The 20,231-nt window shown below is 38.8% G+C and overlaps 1 protein-coding gene across 7 annotated transcripts in view; it reads right to left on the bottom strand.

Annotated features, from left to right (window-relative positions):
- Positions 1–20,231, bottom strand: part of ANKRD17 (ankyrin repeat domain 17) — a 152,933-nt gene that overhangs the window by 26,167 nt on the left and 106,535 nt on the right. For all 7 annotated transcript variants that reach the window (XM_043970665.1, XM_043970666.1, XM_043970660.1 and 4 more), the window contains 7 exons: positions 19,250–19,361; positions 18,964–19,109; positions 11,058–11,200; positions 9,058–9,271; positions 8,592–8,767; positions 7,562–7,724; positions 4,681–4,776 (listed from right to left, as the gene is read on the bottom strand). In XM_043970665.1, coding sequence (XP_043826600.1) covers positions 4,681–4,776; positions 7,562–7,724; positions 8,592–8,767; positions 9,058–9,271; positions 11,058–11,200; positions 18,964–19,109; positions 19,250–19,361 — 1,050 coding nt within the window. The remainder of the gene's footprint in view (positions 1–4,680; positions 4,777–7,561; positions 7,725–8,591; positions 8,768–9,057; positions 9,272–11,057; positions 11,201–18,963; positions 19,110–19,249; positions 19,362–20,231) is intronic.

Below are 20,231 nucleotides of genomic sequence, written 5' to 3'. Positions count from 1 at the left end.
TGAAAAAGCCAGGGCTTTCAGGGAGAACCAGTGATAATCCAGAGTTAGGAGACGAAATGTTTTCTGAAGGAACAGCAAGGAAGAGTGCCTCACAGGAGCACAAAATCCATACAGGTTTAAGTAGTGTAAAAATAGTAAGGGACTCTAAAAGCCAAATGATCTTATATTTGATCCTGGGGGTAAGAGGGAGCCACTAGACTTGAGTGCATAGAAGGGAGATATGGTTAGACCTGTGGAAGACTGCAGTGGGGACTAACTTGAGACAGGGAGAACAGGCTCTTGTAATTCTGGAGGCATGTGGTGATGAAGGTCTCTGTATCAGGCTGTTTGCAGTGGAAGAAGAGACATGTTATGAAGGTAAAAATCACAGAACTTGACAACTGACTAGATACAGAGGTTGAAAGCAATTTTAGTTAACAGATGCAGTGCAGAAAAAAAAGCCTTTGAAAAGCACAGGCATGGAAGGGCTGTATTCAGGGTTAATGTAATAAAATGTATTTCTCAAAAACCAAAAGCCACCATTAGTTGAAATGGGAAAATAGAAACTTTCATAAAAGATAAGTAAATGTGCTCTCTTTTCCCACTGTTATTTGATATAGCTCTGGAAATGACAACAAAATGCTGAATACTAGAAAAGCAAGCTATTATTTACCCCCAAAAGGCAACTGATAAGAAGTCTTCATATACAGCAAAACATTTATAACATCACTTTTTGTGACAGCAAAGAATTGAAAACAAAGTAGATGCCCAGAAATTGGGTGAATAGCTAAACAAATTGTGATGAGGAAAGGAGAAAGGAAGAGGGAGAGGAAATGGGAGAGGGAGAGGAAAAAAGGGAGAAGGAAGGAATATTATTCTATTATAAGAACCAATGCATGTAATGAATACAGAAATGCCTGGCAAGATCTACATGAAAGGGAGCAAAGTAAGAAGTCCAAAGAAAACAACATTCACAATGACTACGAAAAGAACAACCACACAAATAAAAAAATAAATAAATAAAAATAAATGTTGTAAAATTACAAGTAAAGAACATAACTTGAAAGAATAAGTGAGGGGGCAGCTAGGTGGCGCAGTGGATAAAGCACTGGCCCTAGATTCAGGAGGACCTGAGTTCAAATCTAGCCTCAAGACACTTGACACTTACTAGTTGTGTGACCCTGGGAAAGTCACTTAACCAACATTGCTCCAACAACAACAACAAAAAAAAAGATGATGATGATGATCATCCTCATCATCTCAAAGAAAGAAGAGGTGAGATATCATTTCCATCGTGCTACTTTGCAGACAGAGGAAGGCCACAAGTGATATACATTGCATGTTTCCGACTTTTCCAATGTACTGCTTAATTATGCTGATTTCTTCTTCCTCTCTCTCTCCCCCTCCCTCCCTCCCTCCCTCCAATACACCTTGTTATATGGGATAGAAAAACTATAATGAGGTAAAAAACAGAAACAACCAATAGAAACTGATTTAAAAAAAAAACAAACCCTTTTGGGCAGCTCGGTGGCACAGTGGATAGAGCACCAGCCCTGGAGTCAGGAGTACTGAGCTCAAATCCGGCCTGAGACACTTAACACTTACTAGCTGTGTGACCCCAATTGCCTCACTAAAAAAAAACAAAACAAAACAAAACAAAAAAAACCCACCTTTTTCAAAACAACTATAAATTATCCACATACCATAATAAACTCAAAATGGTTAGGAATATTGGAAGGCCACAGCATTTAAAAAATCAGAATAGATCCAGATCAAGCACTTTCTGTTATGGCTAGGGGTCAAGTGCTGGGAATGAATATTGTAGCTATGTAATGCTACATACCAGGTTCACTCAGATGATGTACTGATTTTATTTATTTATTTTACTGAACTGATTTATTTATTTTTATTTTTTACAAGAGATGGAAATTGATATATGTAAAAATGAAAGTTTTGAAAAACGAATACATTTTAGAAAGATTCCTATAAAAAAGAACTTCATTCCTTCATTCTACCCAAAGGTACAATGTACAAAGGTATAAAGACTGTGACCCATCTAAACCTCTTTTCAGTGACACTTCTAAATAGATCTAGCAGGTTGGGAACTTTTTCCTAGACCTCAGGGTCAACTTATTCATCCCTCTCCCAAATTTACAAATAAGAAAGCCAAGACCCAGTAGAGTTAAGAGGCTTTATCTAAATTCATGTCTACTCTCTTTATCCTTAGCTATCACTAAAATATCACTAAACCATTTTCAGTTGCACATCTCAGGATCATAAATTAAGAGCTGGAAGAGACCTTATGAGTAAACTGAGGCACTGAGAGATCAAGTGACTTGAATGGAATCAAACAGTGTTAAACAGCACAGTTGGCTTTTGAAGGCAAAGAAGAGACGTAATACTGAGTCTGGAGAATTAGGAAGCAGGCTAAGAGAGTGTGTGAGTGAAAAAGACAGGTCATTAAAAGCTTAAAATTCTAAGCTGGGTGATTTTTATTTTCTCCTAGAGGAAAAAGGGAGCCACTGAAAATTACTGAGGAAGGGCAAGGTACCATCAGAATGGTGCTTTAGCAGAATGAATGCAAGGAGAAGGAGCCTGAGAGTGGTTAAAAAGCTCTGGACAAAGTCCAAGTGACAAAGATGATGATGATGGCCACTCTGTAGCAATGGCAAAGGAGACAAAAAGAAATGGAAGACATGTAGTGGAAGCAGAATTATTTTCTGTGCATTCACCAGTGGCCAGATCCTTCATCTTATCTTCTGTGTACACTGCCCTTTGAGTGACCAGCAATTTTGATTCTTCACAGATGATAGTATTCTATGATTTGCAGTCATTGAACAGAACAAGAAGAATGAAAAGACGAATAGGGTCTGGACCTGTGGTTTCACTGATTTATCAATGTAGATCAGAACTTTCTCTGCCACTTAGTCCCAGACAATGGTCTCAGGAAATAGAAGTCTAATGTAGCATCCCAGAGCACATATATGTCAGAGGTGGCACCTGGACCCAGTTCTTCCTGGGTTTGAAGCTCTTAAATCTACCATACAAGAGGGCCTAACAAACAAGGTGACCAAACATGTAAAAACAGTATTTTGTATATGTTGCAAAAAAATGATACTTCTCAGTGTAGCCCAGCATAGTCTCTGCAGCTAATCAGATTTTAAGCCCAATTTACTGTGCACTCAAAATACATCTATTTATGGGCAAGCCTATGTATGGCCCATCCAACCACAAATTCAGTCTGAATAATTATTCTTCTTTAGCCACTTGTTTTGGTCCTACACAGGTAACAAGGTTTACCTCTTTTTGAGCAACTATGGCTCTCACTGAGACGTTTTATGTCATATTGAAACTCAATTTATAGCCCAGTGTCATCTGCAAACAGGAGCCAGATGAGAGGCTTTCACTATCTCAGTCTCTGACGTGAAATCCATATAGGTCACCCTCCACAAAAGAAGCGAACAAACAACTTGAGAGAGCAGCTCCTCACAGGTTTGGTTTTGTCTAACATGAATGATCAAGGTCGATTAAACAAACTTTCTCTGTTGTTGCATCTATGAAGCAATCTAATATGATCTTAACATATTAGAACTCAAAAAGACCCAAGTTTGAATCTTACCTGAAATACATATGAGCTGTACGATCCGGAGGCAAGTCACTTAGCCTCCCTGTGCCTCAGTTTCTTCTTCTTAATAACAGCACCTACCTCACAGGGTTGTCTATGGTGGTGATCAAATGAGTTAACAGATGCAAAGTGCTTTGAGAACCTTAAAGCACTATATAAATGCTAGCTGTTATTATTAGCTGTTAAATGTATGAGAACATCTTGTTGGAGATCTTTTAAGTCAAAACTGTATTCTCAAAGATCAAAGCTTTCTTTATAGCTAAGAATCAGCATGTATACAGTAGGACCTCCCTTGCATGTTCAATCACAAAGCTTTATCATCTTAATGGATGTAAAGATTTGGCCTGTTGGAGAATACAGTTTGTGAAAGCCTTTATTTGTATAAATTATCCTGGAAAATTTTGTGGAGATGAGAAAGTAATATGTTAATAAGGATGTCTTTGATTTTCTGCCAACATTCAGGTCTTTACCTCTCTCATGTATTAGGAAAACAGATGCCTCACCTCCTTAAAGTATACTGCCTCTAGCTCAGGTTGGTTCTTCATATATTTGGGGCTAGCCCAAGAACTCTTCTCATCTCTTCTTTTACACTAATGTCTTTTATTAGTCTGTGCTGCACATTAGAGACTGAGATGTTAGAATCCAATGTGGTGGCTCCACTGACACTGATGGACAAGACTTTGATGCAGAATATTGACCAGAATAAGATTTTTCATCTAATCAGCCCAGTTATATCTTAAAATGTTTGGGGGATGATTAAACTTTTTTGTGAGGTAATTATGCTTAAAAGAATAAGTGACAGTCATTTACAAAGTCCACTAGTTTGGAGCACCTCACTGACTGATAATGGCTTGTAAAAGAAATATTACGACTTTTACTAGCAATAGAATAATCAGCATGTGCACAGATATATTTACATGTGTGTGTGTCCTATATTTAGGATTTTGACACATACAGATCATCTACTTAGCACTGTCATGTTTACAAAGTATTCAACAGGATCTGTGAATCTCTGAGAATTATTTTAGCCACATGGTACCAGCAGCATACAGGCTAGATGAAAAAGAGTAACTTACCTTATCTGTGATGGTTGCTATGTACCTCATGCACTCAGAATCAGAGGGAAACTGATTAACTTCTTTCACCAAGTATCGCACCACTTTCACATGACCCTGAAAATAAATTTCAATTTTACTCTGATGGTGCTATAGAAATATCACTTTAAATTCAGACACTCTGCCTTAACTGAAATAGTTTATCATTCACATACAGGTAAAACTAATTGATGATTTGATTAAAGAAAAAACATGGCTAGGTGATGTTTAGATTATTAGTAAAAAGAACAGCACCGAGGAATTTTTTTCTCTAATGTCAGGAACTTTATATCTACCTGCACCCCCCTATACTCCAAACATCTATATTGTATTTACGCCATAGGTAAATACAATAAAAAATCCAAACCTCTCTAGATAACAAATCCTTTGATAGGTGAAAAAGGACTGGAGGAATAGGAATGATTAATGGAACAAAGATCTCTTCAGTCGCTAATTCAGAACAAGTTTTGAAAATATTTCTTCTATTTCTTTTCTAAGTCCTGAATGCCACAAATGCATTCCAATCATCAAAAAATTAATGCATCTGTTCAGAATACCACGTTGTATATTGTGAGGGACAGTAATGATCTTGAAATGCCTGAACATTGCACTAATACTCAGAAACTGCTGGCTGCTTTTTACTATTCATCAAATGAATTACAAGTTTCAGAGGCTGGTGTTCAAGGTCTACAATCTGGTTCCTTTATGGCATAAATTCAATGCATCAGCTGACCTCAACTACCACACACAAATCACCTTTTGTACCTCAAAACTTCTGCTCCCACATTTCACTTCGCCTGTGATTTCCTTCCCTAACAGTTTCCCCAATTAAGATCCTACCATTATAAAAAGTCTAGCTAAAATGCCAATTGCGCAATGATGCTTTCCTTGGCAATCACAAAGGGCACTGAGCAATCCTTCGTTTAAAATACCCAGACCTCACCAGTACTAGGGCACTCAAATACAATACTTTCTGGGTGGTTTTTTATCTTCTTCTCTGTAGGTTTTGTACAATTTTGTTTCCTGAATAGCATTTTTAAAAAACATAGCAAGCACTTAGAGCAAACATATTCAATTCCTACCCTTAAAGTCTACCAAGCATCTAAGAAAAATCAACAAGACATATGTAAGTAATACTGCAAGACAATCAAGGCCAAAGGGTAAAATGAACTATCGACACTTGAAGAGACCAGGAAGGAAACCAACATGGACTGGAATGAGAGATGGCAAGGCAGGAGGTAGGAATAAAGTTTGGTCATAAAAGATGGATAAGATTTAGGAGAGGGAAGAGCATTATGAAAAGGTAGAAAATAATGGTCAGAGCTACAGAGATAATAAGCACACAATGTTTGGAGAAACAAAAAATTTTTTTTAAAACAACATAGTTTAGATAAAAAAACTGTAGCTTAGACTTGAGGAGTACCAAATGAAAAACTAAGTGAAAAGGAGGAAAGGGTCAGATCTGATAGGTAATGGAAGGCAAAGAAATAGCACGATAAAAGTCGTGGTACTTAATGAAAATTAATTTAGTAGGCAAGATTACTAGAAGAAAGGAGACCAGTTAAGTCTCTGTGAAAGGAAGAATCACCCAATGGGGGTGGAAACAGCAGGGTAAGCAGAAATAGGAAGAGGAAGGAGTAAGTGATGGACATGGAAAATGAGGAGAGATGGAAGATCGGCACAGATAGTTTAACAATTTATTTTCTATTTCAAATATTTCATTAACTACAAAAAAATTTGCTGTGTGTAAAATAGAATTTTACTTCTAAATGTTCAGGAATATAATTTTCTCCCTCCAATTACAATACATATAATTTAAGATTTCAATTGTAGCAGGCAGTAGAGTATTTACAATTCTAACAGAAAGAACTTTAGATTCAAGTCCTGGGTCTGCTGTTTATTTAGAGAAGTGATCATGAACAAGGTTCTTCCTCATCTGTAAAATGGGAAAGATGATGACTGCATATAATATAATTTTAAATTATCAGTATTATTTTTCAGGAAAACATGTTATAAACTGTCAAGAGCTAAGTGAATGTGAATCATTATTTTAATGTAATATTGTCACTATAAATCATAGATTATTTACAAGTGTTAGCTAAGCATTCTACAGAGCAAGTGAAATTGCTACCCCACCATTCAGAGACTTCAAGATGAAGGCCATTTCATTCAACGCCCTTATTTCATATATAAAAAAACTGACTCCCTCAAAAGTAGAATGTCTTGCCCAAATTCAGAAAGGCAGTACGTAGTTGAGCTGGAATTCAAACTCTGACCAACCCGAAGACACTTCTGATTCCACATTCCTAACTCTACTTCTTCCCATAAACCTTTTCAAAATCAGACATACACTTTCAGCAACATCCTAGAAACTATTCAGTTTGAAGATTTCTGGAAAGGCTAGCTAGACATTTCACCTCTTCCTTTCTCTGTTAATATTTAATTCAATGGGGAAAAAAATACCTAAGATAATGGTAATAATTAAGATAACAGATAATTAAATTAATATTAATCTGTAATCTTCAAACCCATGTTGGCTCAGTGAAAATTCCAGATGGACAGTCAGTGATGCCAGAAATTTTTGCTCCTAGAAAAGTGAGCTCCCTCCTGCAAAGCCACACATTGTGGTGCCAGTTGTCCTGGTGCTCTTTCCCCTGATTCAAATTCAGGCCCTCCATGAGCAAGAAATACGTGATTCTCATTTTACTCGAGCATTTGTCTCAGAATTTGTTTACTTATTACGAACTGCTAAATCACAAAAGTCTTTATGGGTTAGCATGTAAATAGTACTCCAAGAAGACCCTACTCCCCTCACTCCCCCACCCGCCCCAAAAGAAAGCTCCAAGATCTGCACATTCATTACCTTTCTAAAGGCTGCCATAAGGGGAGTGATCTTTCGATTATCAGCTGCATCCACATCTGCCCCTGCTTGTACCAGTAACTGGACAACATCAAGATGTCCACCATTGGCTGCCAGCCACAAGGGAGTGTTCCCCTTCTTATTACGAACATCAATATGAGCTCCCCTAGAAAAATAAATGAATAAAAAAATTAAAAGATATAGAAACCATAACGGTTTAAGAAAATGAGTTTGATTTGTTTTTTTAAGTCTTAACCTTTCTATATAATCCCCACAAAGACTTAAGGAAATTAACTATAGAAAATTAGGTCTGAGTGAAAAATAAGACTATTTTAATATCTAACATAGTGCCCATAAGTACTAACGTGCTAGATACCAAGGTAAAAAAGATAACTTTAGTCATTAGTCTAATATTGTTATTTTTTTGTTTAAAAAAACAAACAAAAAAACACATGAGTTTACACATAGGAATTTCTAATTCTACTCCACAGGCAAGACAATATCCAATGTTTGACCAAAAATTAAGGTAAAAACCTCAATGAAAGTTCAAGTCTGACATCTGGGAGACAATACAGAATTAAATTCCAGATAAAATTGCATGTATCTATCAACAAGCATTTCATAAGCACCTACTATGAACCAAGCATTCTAAAAATAGAATACTGTCTCCAAGATGAATGCGGTCAATGACCCATTTCTTACACTTTTTACTTTCTGCTGTAAGCCCAAAATTAACATTAAATGATAAAAGAGAACCAACAATGAGATTGTGGGTTTCAGCTGATCCAAAAGAATCAAACTGATGATTACTGAAATAAAATTACAGAAAAGGAGAGAAATTAAGATATGCACTGCATTTGAGGAATCAGTTTTTCTATAGTGAGTTAATAGAAATGGCAGGGCATCAAAGAACAATAATAAAAGATCTTGATTCATATCCAAGCCCTATTTCAGGTACTCACATTGTACTCATATAAACAACTACCATCACCAGTGGTTTCATTCCCAAATCTGAAGACCAATCACATCTTACCTGCTAATGAGTAGTTCACAGAACTTGTAATGCCCTTTATCTGCTGCTATGGTTAAAGCTGTATCTCTTGAGGAGGGCACTGGAGGGGCATTAACATCAGCACCTTTGTCTAGAAGGACTCTGCCTACCTCCGCATAGCCCCCAGAAGCAGCTTCCATTAGTGGCGTGAGGCCAGTCTAGGAAAAAAGGAAAATCAAAGCAGCTTATTTTAGAAATAACCACAAATAAGACAGGAAATATTCTCAGATTGACTCTATTCATTTTTACATTACTTCCTCTTAAAATTCAGGCATCAAAATATGTATGAAACATAGACACCTGAGGGTGAATATTTCTGACAAGACATGAAATAAACAACAAAAATGAGAACACCATTTTGAACTCCCAAGTATAGCACTGGTCACGTGAGGTCTGAAAATGAATCACCTAAAGTCTACTCTAGAAAACCACACACAATTTTTCTTACCTTTGCCCTGTGTTCAACGTTGGCTTTTCTATCAAGGAGAAGACTGACCACTTCAGTTCTTCCTTGGAAGCATGCTAAGGTAAGGGCTGTGTTACGATTAGTCTCTATTTGGGCATTAATGTCAGAACCCATGTCCAAAAGTAGCTTAACAGCAGCTGTATGCCCATTCATGGCTGCCAACATCAAGGGAGAAATGCCCAATTTGCTACCAGTTCTGAAATAGGAAAAATATATTTTTTAAACATGACAGGACTAAATGTGTCAATACTTATTATTTACATAATATTTTCTCATTAACATGAAGAGGTCAGTCTAGCTAAACTCTTAAAAGTGTCATTCAATCTGTTAACACATTTCTTCAAGTGCTGACTCTGTGCCTGGATCTGTGCTAGGATAGGGAAAGCAAGAAAGGCAAAAGCCAAGCCCGCTTTCAGGGAGCCATGATCTAACTGAGGAGACAAACATACAGACAACCATGGACCTGCAAAAGAGTGGGGGGTCCAGTGGCTATGTCCAAGCCTGGAGGAAGCATCTTGGATCCTTGGTGTCAGACTCCTACTGGCTCTATGCACACATTAACTCACTGAGGCATTTACTAAGCATTGATCACCAGGGAGACAGCATGCAGAGAATTATGTACACAAGTCAAAAGGAGGAAAGCACTAGCAATGGAATGATATCAGGAAATGCTTCTTGGGGAAGGGAAAATGTTAGGTGTGACTTGAAGAATAAGAAAGGAGAAAATTCCAGGCATGTGAGGAACAGCAAAGATGACAGTGTCAATGCATCAGACTATTGGGGAAAGGCCGGGAGAAAGGTGTAAAAAGACCAGAAAGAGAGGGAGAAGGGCCAAGTTCGAAAGGCGTTTGAATGTCACGGAAAAGATTTTATGTTTCATCCTGGAGAGGATAGGGAACCACTGGAGTTGACCGAGCAGGCTGGTGACATGGTCACCTATACTGTTGGAAAAGCACTCTGAGAACAGAGAAGATGGGTTGGAATGGGAAGAGAATAGAGGCTCAGAGACTCCCCAGCAGACTCCTCAGGAGGAGATGAGGGCAATCACTAGAGTGGCTGCAGTGTAAAAAGAGAGAAGGAGGCATATTCAAGGGGTGTCACAAAGGTAAAAATCAACAGGATATAGCAACAAATTGGATATCAAGGGTGAAAGATTGAGGAATTGAGGATGACACCTAGGTTCTGAGCTCGGGGACTGATTGGGAAGACGATGGAATCTATAAATACAGCAGGTCAAGTCAGAAGAAAGAAGGGTTTTGGAGGGTAGAGAGAATGTGTTCTATGCCTATGGCCTAACCAGTGAAAGATGTCTACTAGGCAGTTGGAGATATAAGAACGGAGGTCCACAGAGCAGTAAGGGCTGGACAAGTAGATTTCAGAATTCCCAGGAAAAAAAAAAATGGAGAAAGGATAGAAATAGGCCATGAATAGAAGATGGGGCTAGGTTAAGTTTCTATAAGGCTTTAAAAGCTATCCAGAGGCCAAAGGAGCCACTGGAGTTTACTAAGTAGGGTCAAGACATGGTCAGACACATCTTTTAGTCTAGGAAAGGGGAGGAGGGCCTGAACCAAAGTCAGTGAGATAAACTAAGTTTGGAGGGGCCAAGTGCTGAGGCAGAATCTGAAACCAAGTTTTTCCATTCCTTGAGCCAGTATTTTCTTGATTTTAACATCATTTTTTAAAAAAACTATCAAAATTTAACATTTCATCCCCCCAAAACTACAGAATGCCAGTACTATTACTCCCATTTTACAGACAAGGAAATTAGAGGCAGTGATATGCCCAGGCTCACACAGGTCTCATCAAAGGTCTGAGGAAAATTCAAATTCAAGTGTTCCTGACTCCAGTTAACAATGCTCTCACCACTGTGTCACTGAGTTGTCCCTTTATACTCTTAATGTTCCAAACTTAAGAAAAGTTCTGGAAACAAAATGCTTTGAAAAGGTGTCATAGGAAAAGAAAAAAGAAAGAATAAAGCTTACCGGGAATTGATCTCTGCTCCTGCATTTAATAATATTTTGATGATGTTCACATAACCCCCAGAAGCGGCGAGGCTCAGAGGCGTGTAGTCAGAAACATTCCTGTGTTCCTTATTTGCCCCTCGAGCCAAAAGCAGTTCTACCACCTAGAAACAGCATAGGAAAAATCATGGTTTTTTTCTTTTTAACACATTTTGATATGTTCATTTTTGTTCTTCATAGAGCACAGAGGGGAAAAAATGTGATTCAGTGAATAGAAAGTGATCAAAAACAGGAAGACATGGGTTTAAGTTGTATTTTTGACAAAAATAGTTGTGACACTGAGCCAGGCACTTAATACCTTAGTAGCATATGAATGCAATGGAATGTTACTGGGCTCCAAAAATGAGTATGAAGAATTAAGAGAGACATAGGAAAATTTCCATGAATGAATATGAAGAGAAGAAAGCAGAAACAAAAATAACAATACATATAATGACTACAAATATTAAAAATGAATACCACATGAGAATAACCAATTTGGGTTCCAGCCGACCGAGGTTAATAAACTTAAGAAATGGTAAACTAGGAACAGAACTGAAATAGTAGAGTACAGGCCTGAACCCAGCTGAACTCTCCCTACATTCCCAACCTCAAACAACTTTGAAATAACCCCTAAAATCTAATCTGGGACTGGTAGGGCAAAGGAAGAGGCAGACGTTTTTCCAGCGTACGACAATTTAGGAGGATCACAGGAAAGGTCTGCAACACCACAGTGCTGAAGTACAAGTGGTAGGTTTTGGAGGTGGTGGCAGCAGCAGCAGCAGCAATAGCTTCAGGATAAAACTGGTCAGAAAGAGATTAGAGGACCCTTTGCTGGTACTGAGTATAGCTGGCATTAACTAGCAACTCTACTGCCCATAAGTAGTTCTGGGTCCATTCTAGGGTAGAGAGAAATATTTGTGATTAGTCACAAAGGACTGCTAGCACTTGTGACTGCAGGGGAGCAGGGACCTTACATAGTTAAGGAGCAGAGCTCAGACCAGGAGAGCAGTGCCCACACCTCTCTCAGGATCACACCACCCTCTGCAGCAAAAAAATTAAGACCCCAATACTAGCTCTGAAAACAGTGGCACAAAAAGCCTAAAGCTTGGCATAGTGCCTCCCCCACCCCAGGTCAGCAGAGCCCAATTTTGAGCAATAGGCTAGAAAAATGAGCAAATGACAAAAAAAAGAACGTGGCCAAAAAAATCTACTCCAACAGCAGAGACATAAACTCAGAAGATAGTAACAATGTGAAAACAGCTACAAACAAATCCTCAAAGAAAAATGCTAATTGGACTCAAGTCCAACAGGGTGGGATGACATACCAGCCCAGGGCTGGGCTGGCATAAAGAAGAAGGTGGGGGGCAGCTAGTGGCTCAGTGGATAAAGCACCAGCCCTGGATTCAGGAGGACCTGAGTTCAAATCTGGCCTCAGACACTTGACACTTACTGGCTATGTGACCCTGGGCAAGTCACTTAACCCTCATGGGGGTGGGGGGGGAGGTGGATTGGGGGAGGCAGTGGTTGGAAGCATGACAAACTTTTCAGGAAGAAAAAGAGGGAGAGGGATAAAGAAACAGAAGATAATGGGATGGAGGGATACAAAGTGACCATTGATTAAATGTGAATAGGATGAGCTAACTCATAGAAGGAAAGTAGATACCAGAATAGATTGGAAACTAGAATTTGACAATATGTTGTGTTCAAGAGGCACACTTGAAACAGAAAGACACACAGAGTTGAAATGAAAGACTGGGTGGAATCTATTAAGTTTCATCTAACGTGAAGAGGGCAGGGGTGGACAGCATGATCTCAGACAAAGCAAAAATACACCTAATTTTAAAAGAGATAATCAGAAAAACTACATTTTGCTTTTTAAACAAGTTTCCAATAAGTTTCTCTAGTAAAGGTCTCATTTCTCAAATATATAGAGAGCAGAGTCAAATTTATGAAAGAGCCATTTTCCAGTTGATAAGTAGTCAAAGGATATAAACAGGCAGTTTTCAGAAGGAATCAGAGCTATCTATAATACAAAAAATGCTCTAAATCCCTACTGAAGGCAAATTAAAACGACTGAATCATCACCTCACACCTATCAGAAATGACAAATGGGTAAAAAGGGGAAAATAGGTGATGAACTGGTCTAACCATCCCGGGAAACAATTTGGAACCGTGCCCAAAGGGTTACAAAATTGTGCATGCCTTTTGACCCAGAAACACCACTGCTAGGTCAGTGCCCCATTGATACTAAAGAAAAAGCAATAGGACCTATATGTACAAAATATTTATAGCATCTCTTTGTGGTGGCAAAGAATTGGAAATTGAGGGGATTGTCATTAACTGGAAAATGGTTGAATAAGTGTGGCATAGGTGATGGAATATTATTGGGCTATAAGAAGTGTATGAGAGATGGTTTCAAAAAACATGCCAAGACCTATATGAACTGATGCAAAGTGAAATGAGAAATCAAAGATCACCATGTACAATAACAGCAATGTTGGAATGATCAATCATGAAAGCTGTGGTTACTCACCAATATAATCATCTAAGACAATTCCAAAGGACTCATGATGAAAAACCCTATCTACCTCATATAATTTTCTCATTTTATTTTTGGTGTTTTTTTTTGGTTCACCCTCAGGAGAAGGAACTGATGCACTCTAAGTGTAACTGAAGTATAATTTGCTTGTTTTTATTTATTTTTTGCAATATAGGTAGTATGATATATGATTTCACATATATAATATACTGTTTCCCCTCTCAGTGGGTGGGGGAGGGGTGGGATGGAGGGAGAGAATCTGGAATTCAAAATTTAAAAGAAGCTAATATTAAAAGCAAATAAATATAAATTTTTTTAATTTTAAAGAAGAAAAGGTAAACTAAGAGTGGACAACTACATATAGTCCACTACAACTACTATATATCATGTGGGTTTATCTAATTTGTTTTTTTTTTTATCAGAAACTGCTCTGCCACCTATTATTTGTAAATAACTGATATGTTGAAATAACTCATTATTCCATTTTGTTTACTTTCTTCTTCTTTTTTTGCTGCGGGGGGGGGGGGGGGGGGGGGGGGGAAGATTACTGAGAATGGCCCTGAAATCCTATCTACTGCTTCTGTCTCTACCCAGATCATGTGAGGCTACCATTAATTAATTTTGGACATTATGTCCAGAAAAACATTCTCAAAAATTATCTTGACCTTGCATTAAAAAACAAAACAAAAAACTTACATGTGTACCCACTGGATTCTCCAAAGGACTATAATCTTTTTTTTGTTGGGGGAGGGGGGGGGGGAGAAGAGGGAGAAGTGCCCAATGAGGGTGAGGTGACTTGCCCAGGGTCACACAGCTAGTAAGTATCAAGTGTCTGAGGTCACATTTGAACTCAGGTTCTCCTGAATCCTTTCTTTCTTTTTTTTTTTTTTAGTGAGGCAATTGGGGTTAAGTGACCTGCCCAGGGTCACACAGCTAATAAGTGTCAAGTGTCTGAGACTGGATTTGAACTGAGGTACTCCTGACTCCAGGGCCAGTGCTCTATCCACTGCGCCACCTAGCTGCCCCCCTTTCTTTCTTTCTTTTTTTTAAGGTCCTCCTAAATCCAAGGCCAGTGCTTTATCCATTGCGTCACCTAGCTGCCTCAGGACTGTAATTTTTTGAGGGCAAGTACTAATTCATATTTGTTTGTGAACTTCCAGTGTGCTTGACTATCTTTCTGCCCTTTACTTACATCTTTTAAAATATTGTATTAAGATCTATGTTCTGAGATCAATTTCTTAAGAATCCATAAAAGTTTTTTTGGGAAAAATGAAATTTCTAACAAATCTCTCATCACTACTCAATCATGCCTCCGTGCTGGATTGTGGTCTGTTTTTATGGTTCTCTCCAACTCTCAGAGAAGAAAGACTTCAACATCTATCTTGATAGTCCCTCATAAACCTTAATTGCCCAGGTCCTCAATATACTCATTTCCCAGATCCTATTCCTCTATATCCACTTCCATGCTCATGAGCTCAAAAATTCCCATACCTCTTCATCACCTGTTGTCATTTCATCATTCCTTCTGCCTCTAACTCTGTTCTTTATCCTGGGACCCACCACACATTTCCAGGCCACTACTCACACCTATACTGGCCACACTGTGTTTCTTGCCTGTCTTGAAGAACCAGCTAAACTCAATTCCCTCTTCTCTTGAGTCCTTTTGCCCAATTATACTACTCATCTTGCCCTACCAAGCTCAATCTTGCATTACTCCCACCAACTACTGCCTTCACTCCTACTTATGTATTGATAAATGAAAATAAAGAAAAACCAGAAGTGTGCTGAATGGGTCCTCTCCAAATCTATTACATAATTTCATCTAGACTCTGAGGCGGCAAGATAATCTTTTTACACTTGACTCATCAAACCACTATCCCACTTACTACAGCCTTTGGAAACTTTCATACATCTTCAAACTTCCAAAGGTACCCTGGTTCCTTAAGCCTGAGATCTGCCCCTCCTATTTAAATGGACAGGAGGGAAGGAGAGGAAAGGAAGGAGGGAGGAAGGAATTTGCCAAGAGCTCCCTCTGCAATTATTTCCTCCTTCATCCCTGTCCCACACAAAAAGGTGGCCTGTCTCCCTACATGGAACAATCCCTTTCCAGCCCATCTTCTTTAGCAGATTTCTCCAATTATCATCTCAATTCTCTAACTAATCTTTAATCTCTCCTTGTTTACTGGCTGCTTCCTAACTTCCTACAAATATGCTCATGTTGCGCTATCCTCAAAATACACTCAAATGAAATCTGTCTATTCCCTCTTTTGTTGAGAAGACTGCCTTACGAGGTGCCTACACTTCCTTTCTTCTCGCTTTCTTCTCAATGATCTGTATCCTGGTTTTAAACTTCATTCAACTGATACTGTTCTCACCAAAGTTACACGTGATCTCCTCACTGCCAAATCCAACGGCCTTTCTTCAAGCCTTAGCCATTGTGACCTCTGTGTAGCCTTTGACACTGACCAGACCCCTCTTCTCTCTAGGTTTCCAAAGCACTGCATTCTCCTGGTTAGCCTCCCACCTGACTAATTACTGCTGCCAAGTCCTATTAAGATACCACCACCAACTTGGAGCAAGGCTTCTCACCTCATTCATGCCCTGATTGTTCCAATAGCCTATTGGGTTCCCTTACCTCAAGTCTCTCCACTCCATGCCCCTCCCCCTTAATGGTAAAAGCAATCTAAAGATGCATGTCACCCTCCCCTTTTTAATAAACACACTTAGTTGCCTATTACCTCTAGGATCAATTAGAAAATCCTCTGTTTAGCTTTAAAAGCCCTTCATAATCTGACCCATTAAAATGTTTCACGTCTTCTTTACTCCCTACTCCATATATTGCATTATAAGGTGACACTGGCCTCCTTGCCGTTCGTCACCAAAAGCACTCCACTGCCTGACCTGGGACATTTTCAAGGGCTCTACCCCAAGCTTGGAATGGTCTCCCTTCCATCTTCCTATGACTTCCAAGCTGCCTTGGTTGGTTGTCCCTGTCACATAACCTCTGAGTTACTCTGTACACACCTTTTGGGAATGTTTGCATGTTCTCACCCTCTAACAGATTATGAGCTTGTTATAGGCAAGGACTATTTTTGACATCCCAGCACTTAGGACACAAAGTAAACTCTTAAAAATGCTTGCTCGTTTCCCTTCCTAATGTTTCATCTTTCTGTCTGAGGGGTTCCGCCATATTCTCTAATGACAACACTGACACTGTTGTAGGTTCCTTTCTTCTTTACCAAAATATTCTCACCTCTTTGGGTCCTGGACTCCCTTATTACATATAACACTGCTACCTAGTCATAGCCTCCATACACCTTCACACGTTGGAGTAGATTTGGGAGGTTCAGATTTTAAACAACTACATAATCAAGCATTTAAAATTAATTTAAAGGTGATAATACATTTGAGTAGCTATGTCTCATTCCAGTGGGATGCTCTTTTCAAAAAACAAAGTGGATGCGTGCGTGCACACACGTGCACGCACACGCGCGCACACACACACACACACACACACACACACACACCCCTCCCCCTTTTCTGCTTATAGGGATTCAGGGGCTCAAAATTAAAATGGGGTAAAGATAAACATTTTAACTGACTAAAAGATCAAGAACTTAAGTTTACCCATATATCTACATAAGACTTTTTACAAGAATGATTTTATCTTGAATAGTCTCTTTTAAAACTTGATATTAACCCTAATTACTATTTGCTTTAAGACTTCAAATTGGGGAGCAGCTAGGTGGTGCAGTGGATAGAGCACCGGCCCTGGATTCAGGAGGACCTGAGTTCAAATCCAGCCTCAGACACTTGACACTTACTAGCTGTGTGACCCTGGGCAAGTCACTTAACCCCCATTGCCCCACAGGGAAAAAAAATGTTGAAAACTATCTCTACATGTAACTAGAAAATAATAAAATACTTAAAAAAAAAGAGACTTCAAGTTGGATATTTCCTACGATAAGTGTCATTTCAATAAAGAAAAAGTTGGAAATTTCAGTAAGATATATAGTTGCTTTTACACAACAATGCTGTAAGGTTCAATGACAACAATACTTATAATGGCACTGTTATTTCTTCAGGTGCACTGGAAGAAATTTTTTTCACCACTGGTTTTGAATTCCACATTGTAGTAAAAGTAACTCTTAACCTGAAACCACTCAACAAACTGGCAATCATTTTTCGGAAAGGCCTAAAAAGGGACATGCTTTTCGCTTCTAAGACTGCTTGGCTGTGGGGTGATGGTTACTTTATAAACCAAGAAAAACATGGTAGGTCGAGTAGGGCAGCCATCAAGCAGTTGGACTTGTGGCAATATGACCTTTGTGCTGCTCCTCCAACTCAGGACTCCACTACCCACTTTGGTGCTTTTACACAGGTTGTCCTCCATGACTACAATGCACTCCCCCTTCACCTTCCTCTCTTACAATCCCTAACTTGCTTCAAAGTTGAGTTTGTTTTACAGCTCCAATGGGAGGCCTTTCCTAATCCTAACCCTTCCTAATCCTTCCTGCTATTAGTATGCATTTAGTTGTTTGTATGTTGTATCATCAGAAAACCTACGAAAGAGTCCCTGGAATTTGGTAGTTCACTTTCCTCATGTCAAATGGAGATACAATTTTTGTATTCATTATGATACAGGGTTGTTGTAGAAAAGAAATTTCTTTGTAAAGGGTGCAATGAATAAAGCACCAGCCCTGGATTCAGGAGGACTGGAGTTCGAATCTGGCCTCAGATACTTGACATTTACTAGCTGTGTGACCCTGGGCAAGTCACTTAACCCTCACTGCCCTGCCCCTGCCCAAAAAAATTGCTTTGTAAATCTAAAAGCACTACAGAAATGTGAGATATTATTACACTTTTATGAACAAAGTTTGGAAACTTTGTAAACTAGTGCTTACAATGAAAAAGGGGTGAAACACTGAGATTATTATCCATGGAAATAATTCATCTTCTGAATTCTTTTGGTCTGCATTTTCCCAGGGCTTACTCCAAATACACCAAAAGACTAAGTGGGAGAGAACTCAGAGAAACAGAAAAAGACTTCTAAAAAAACAATGCTCAGGTAATCTTCTGATGTGGAAAAAGAAAGACAGTTCTTCTCATTCCTATTCTGACAGACCAATACACCAAGGCAGCTATGCCTTAGTGTTCTCTTCAAGACAGGGCTTCAGAATTCTGTGCAGCACTCACTTTTCTGGCAAAGTTTTTGTTTCATTTTTCCTGGCTAACATGATAGCAACATTCTGTCCACTTCAAACCCTGTTAAGATGGCCGAAGTTCTAAAAAGTACATTCGTCCACAAAATTGAAAGGGAAAACATTCAGGAGAATGAAAATCTACCTCTTGCCTTCCACCAGAACAAGCCAATGACAGCGGTGTGTCCTTAGTCCTCTCAGACTGGGCTTCAATGTCTGCACCATTGTCCAGCAATATTTCAACAACGCCAACATGTCCAGCTGTAGCAGCTAAGATGAGTGGAGTGAAACCTGAAAAAACCATTTACTGTCAGAACATTCTAGGCAGAACTCATATTTGATATTCCTAGGCACTAAGACCTTAAGGCATATGAGAAATTGAGCACTGTTCCCTTATTAAACACAATTTCCAAAACAAAAATAGTTCCTACCTTTTTTGTCACGGTGTTCAATACTAGCTCCTCTCTCAAGAAGTGTTTGTACCAGTTCCTCATGTCCACCAGCACAGGCCAGTGTAAGTGCTGTATCATGATTGCTTTCAGTCTGTTAAAAAAAAAAAAATGAGTGGTCCACATTTGTTGCAAAAAAGTTTTAGGGTTTTTGTTTGTTTTTTGGTTTAGTTGCTAAATTATAAACATACATATTTATATTCACTCTTTTGGCTTCTCTAATCTTGGATTCGGATCCTAGGCGTAGAACGGAAAGGGGCCTTTAGATATCATCTCACCCACCCCCTAATTTTACAGATGAGGAAACTGAGGTGAAATACCTCACCCAAGGCTACACACACATGGACAGTACTGGGACTTGGAACTCAGGTCCTCTAATTCTACTCCACTCCTCTTTCCACTGAAAGCCACTGCCTCACCACCAATACTAAATAAACATTTATAGGTTTCATTTAAATGATCAAAACTTAAATGGCCTTTGTGAAATTACCTAGCTAGCTGTTGAAGCAATGTAAAAGAAAAAAGACTGCAACTAAGAATTATACATGTGTGTATCTGCATAAGTGTAGGCCCAAAAATACTACATTCACCAAAAAGTCTCCAATGATATAATAGTGTGGGTGCTTAACAGATGGAGTGCAGGGAAATTCTCAATCCAACTTATTCAAGTACTTTTGTCCAAAACACTGCTAAGTTTTGGCTTCCACTCATCATTAGATGGGCATACAATGAACTCACCCCGCCTAGCAGAGATCTATACAAATCCCTCATCTAGCAGAACGTAAGCTGCTGAAAGCACAGGCAGTTTTCATTTTTTTCTCTGTATCCCTAGCACCTAGCACAGTATCTGGCCTTTAATGTTAAACTGAATTGTAATGAAAAGAATCTGAAATAGCCAAATCACTCAAAACCCAAACAGCAACAAGATAGAGTGAGAGATACAAGTAATTTACAGAAAGACAAA

Source organism: Dromiciops gliroides, chromosome 6 (assembly GCF_019393635.1).
Source record: "Dromiciops gliroides isolate mDroGli1 chromosome 6, mDroGli1.pri, whole genome shotgun sequence".
Taxonomy (NCBI): Eukaryota; Metazoa; Chordata; class Mammalia; order Microbiotheria; family Microbiotheriidae; genus Dromiciops; species Dromiciops gliroides.
Note: the sequence above shows the minus strand (reverse complement) of the source record. Positions and strands in the feature narration are given on the sequence as shown.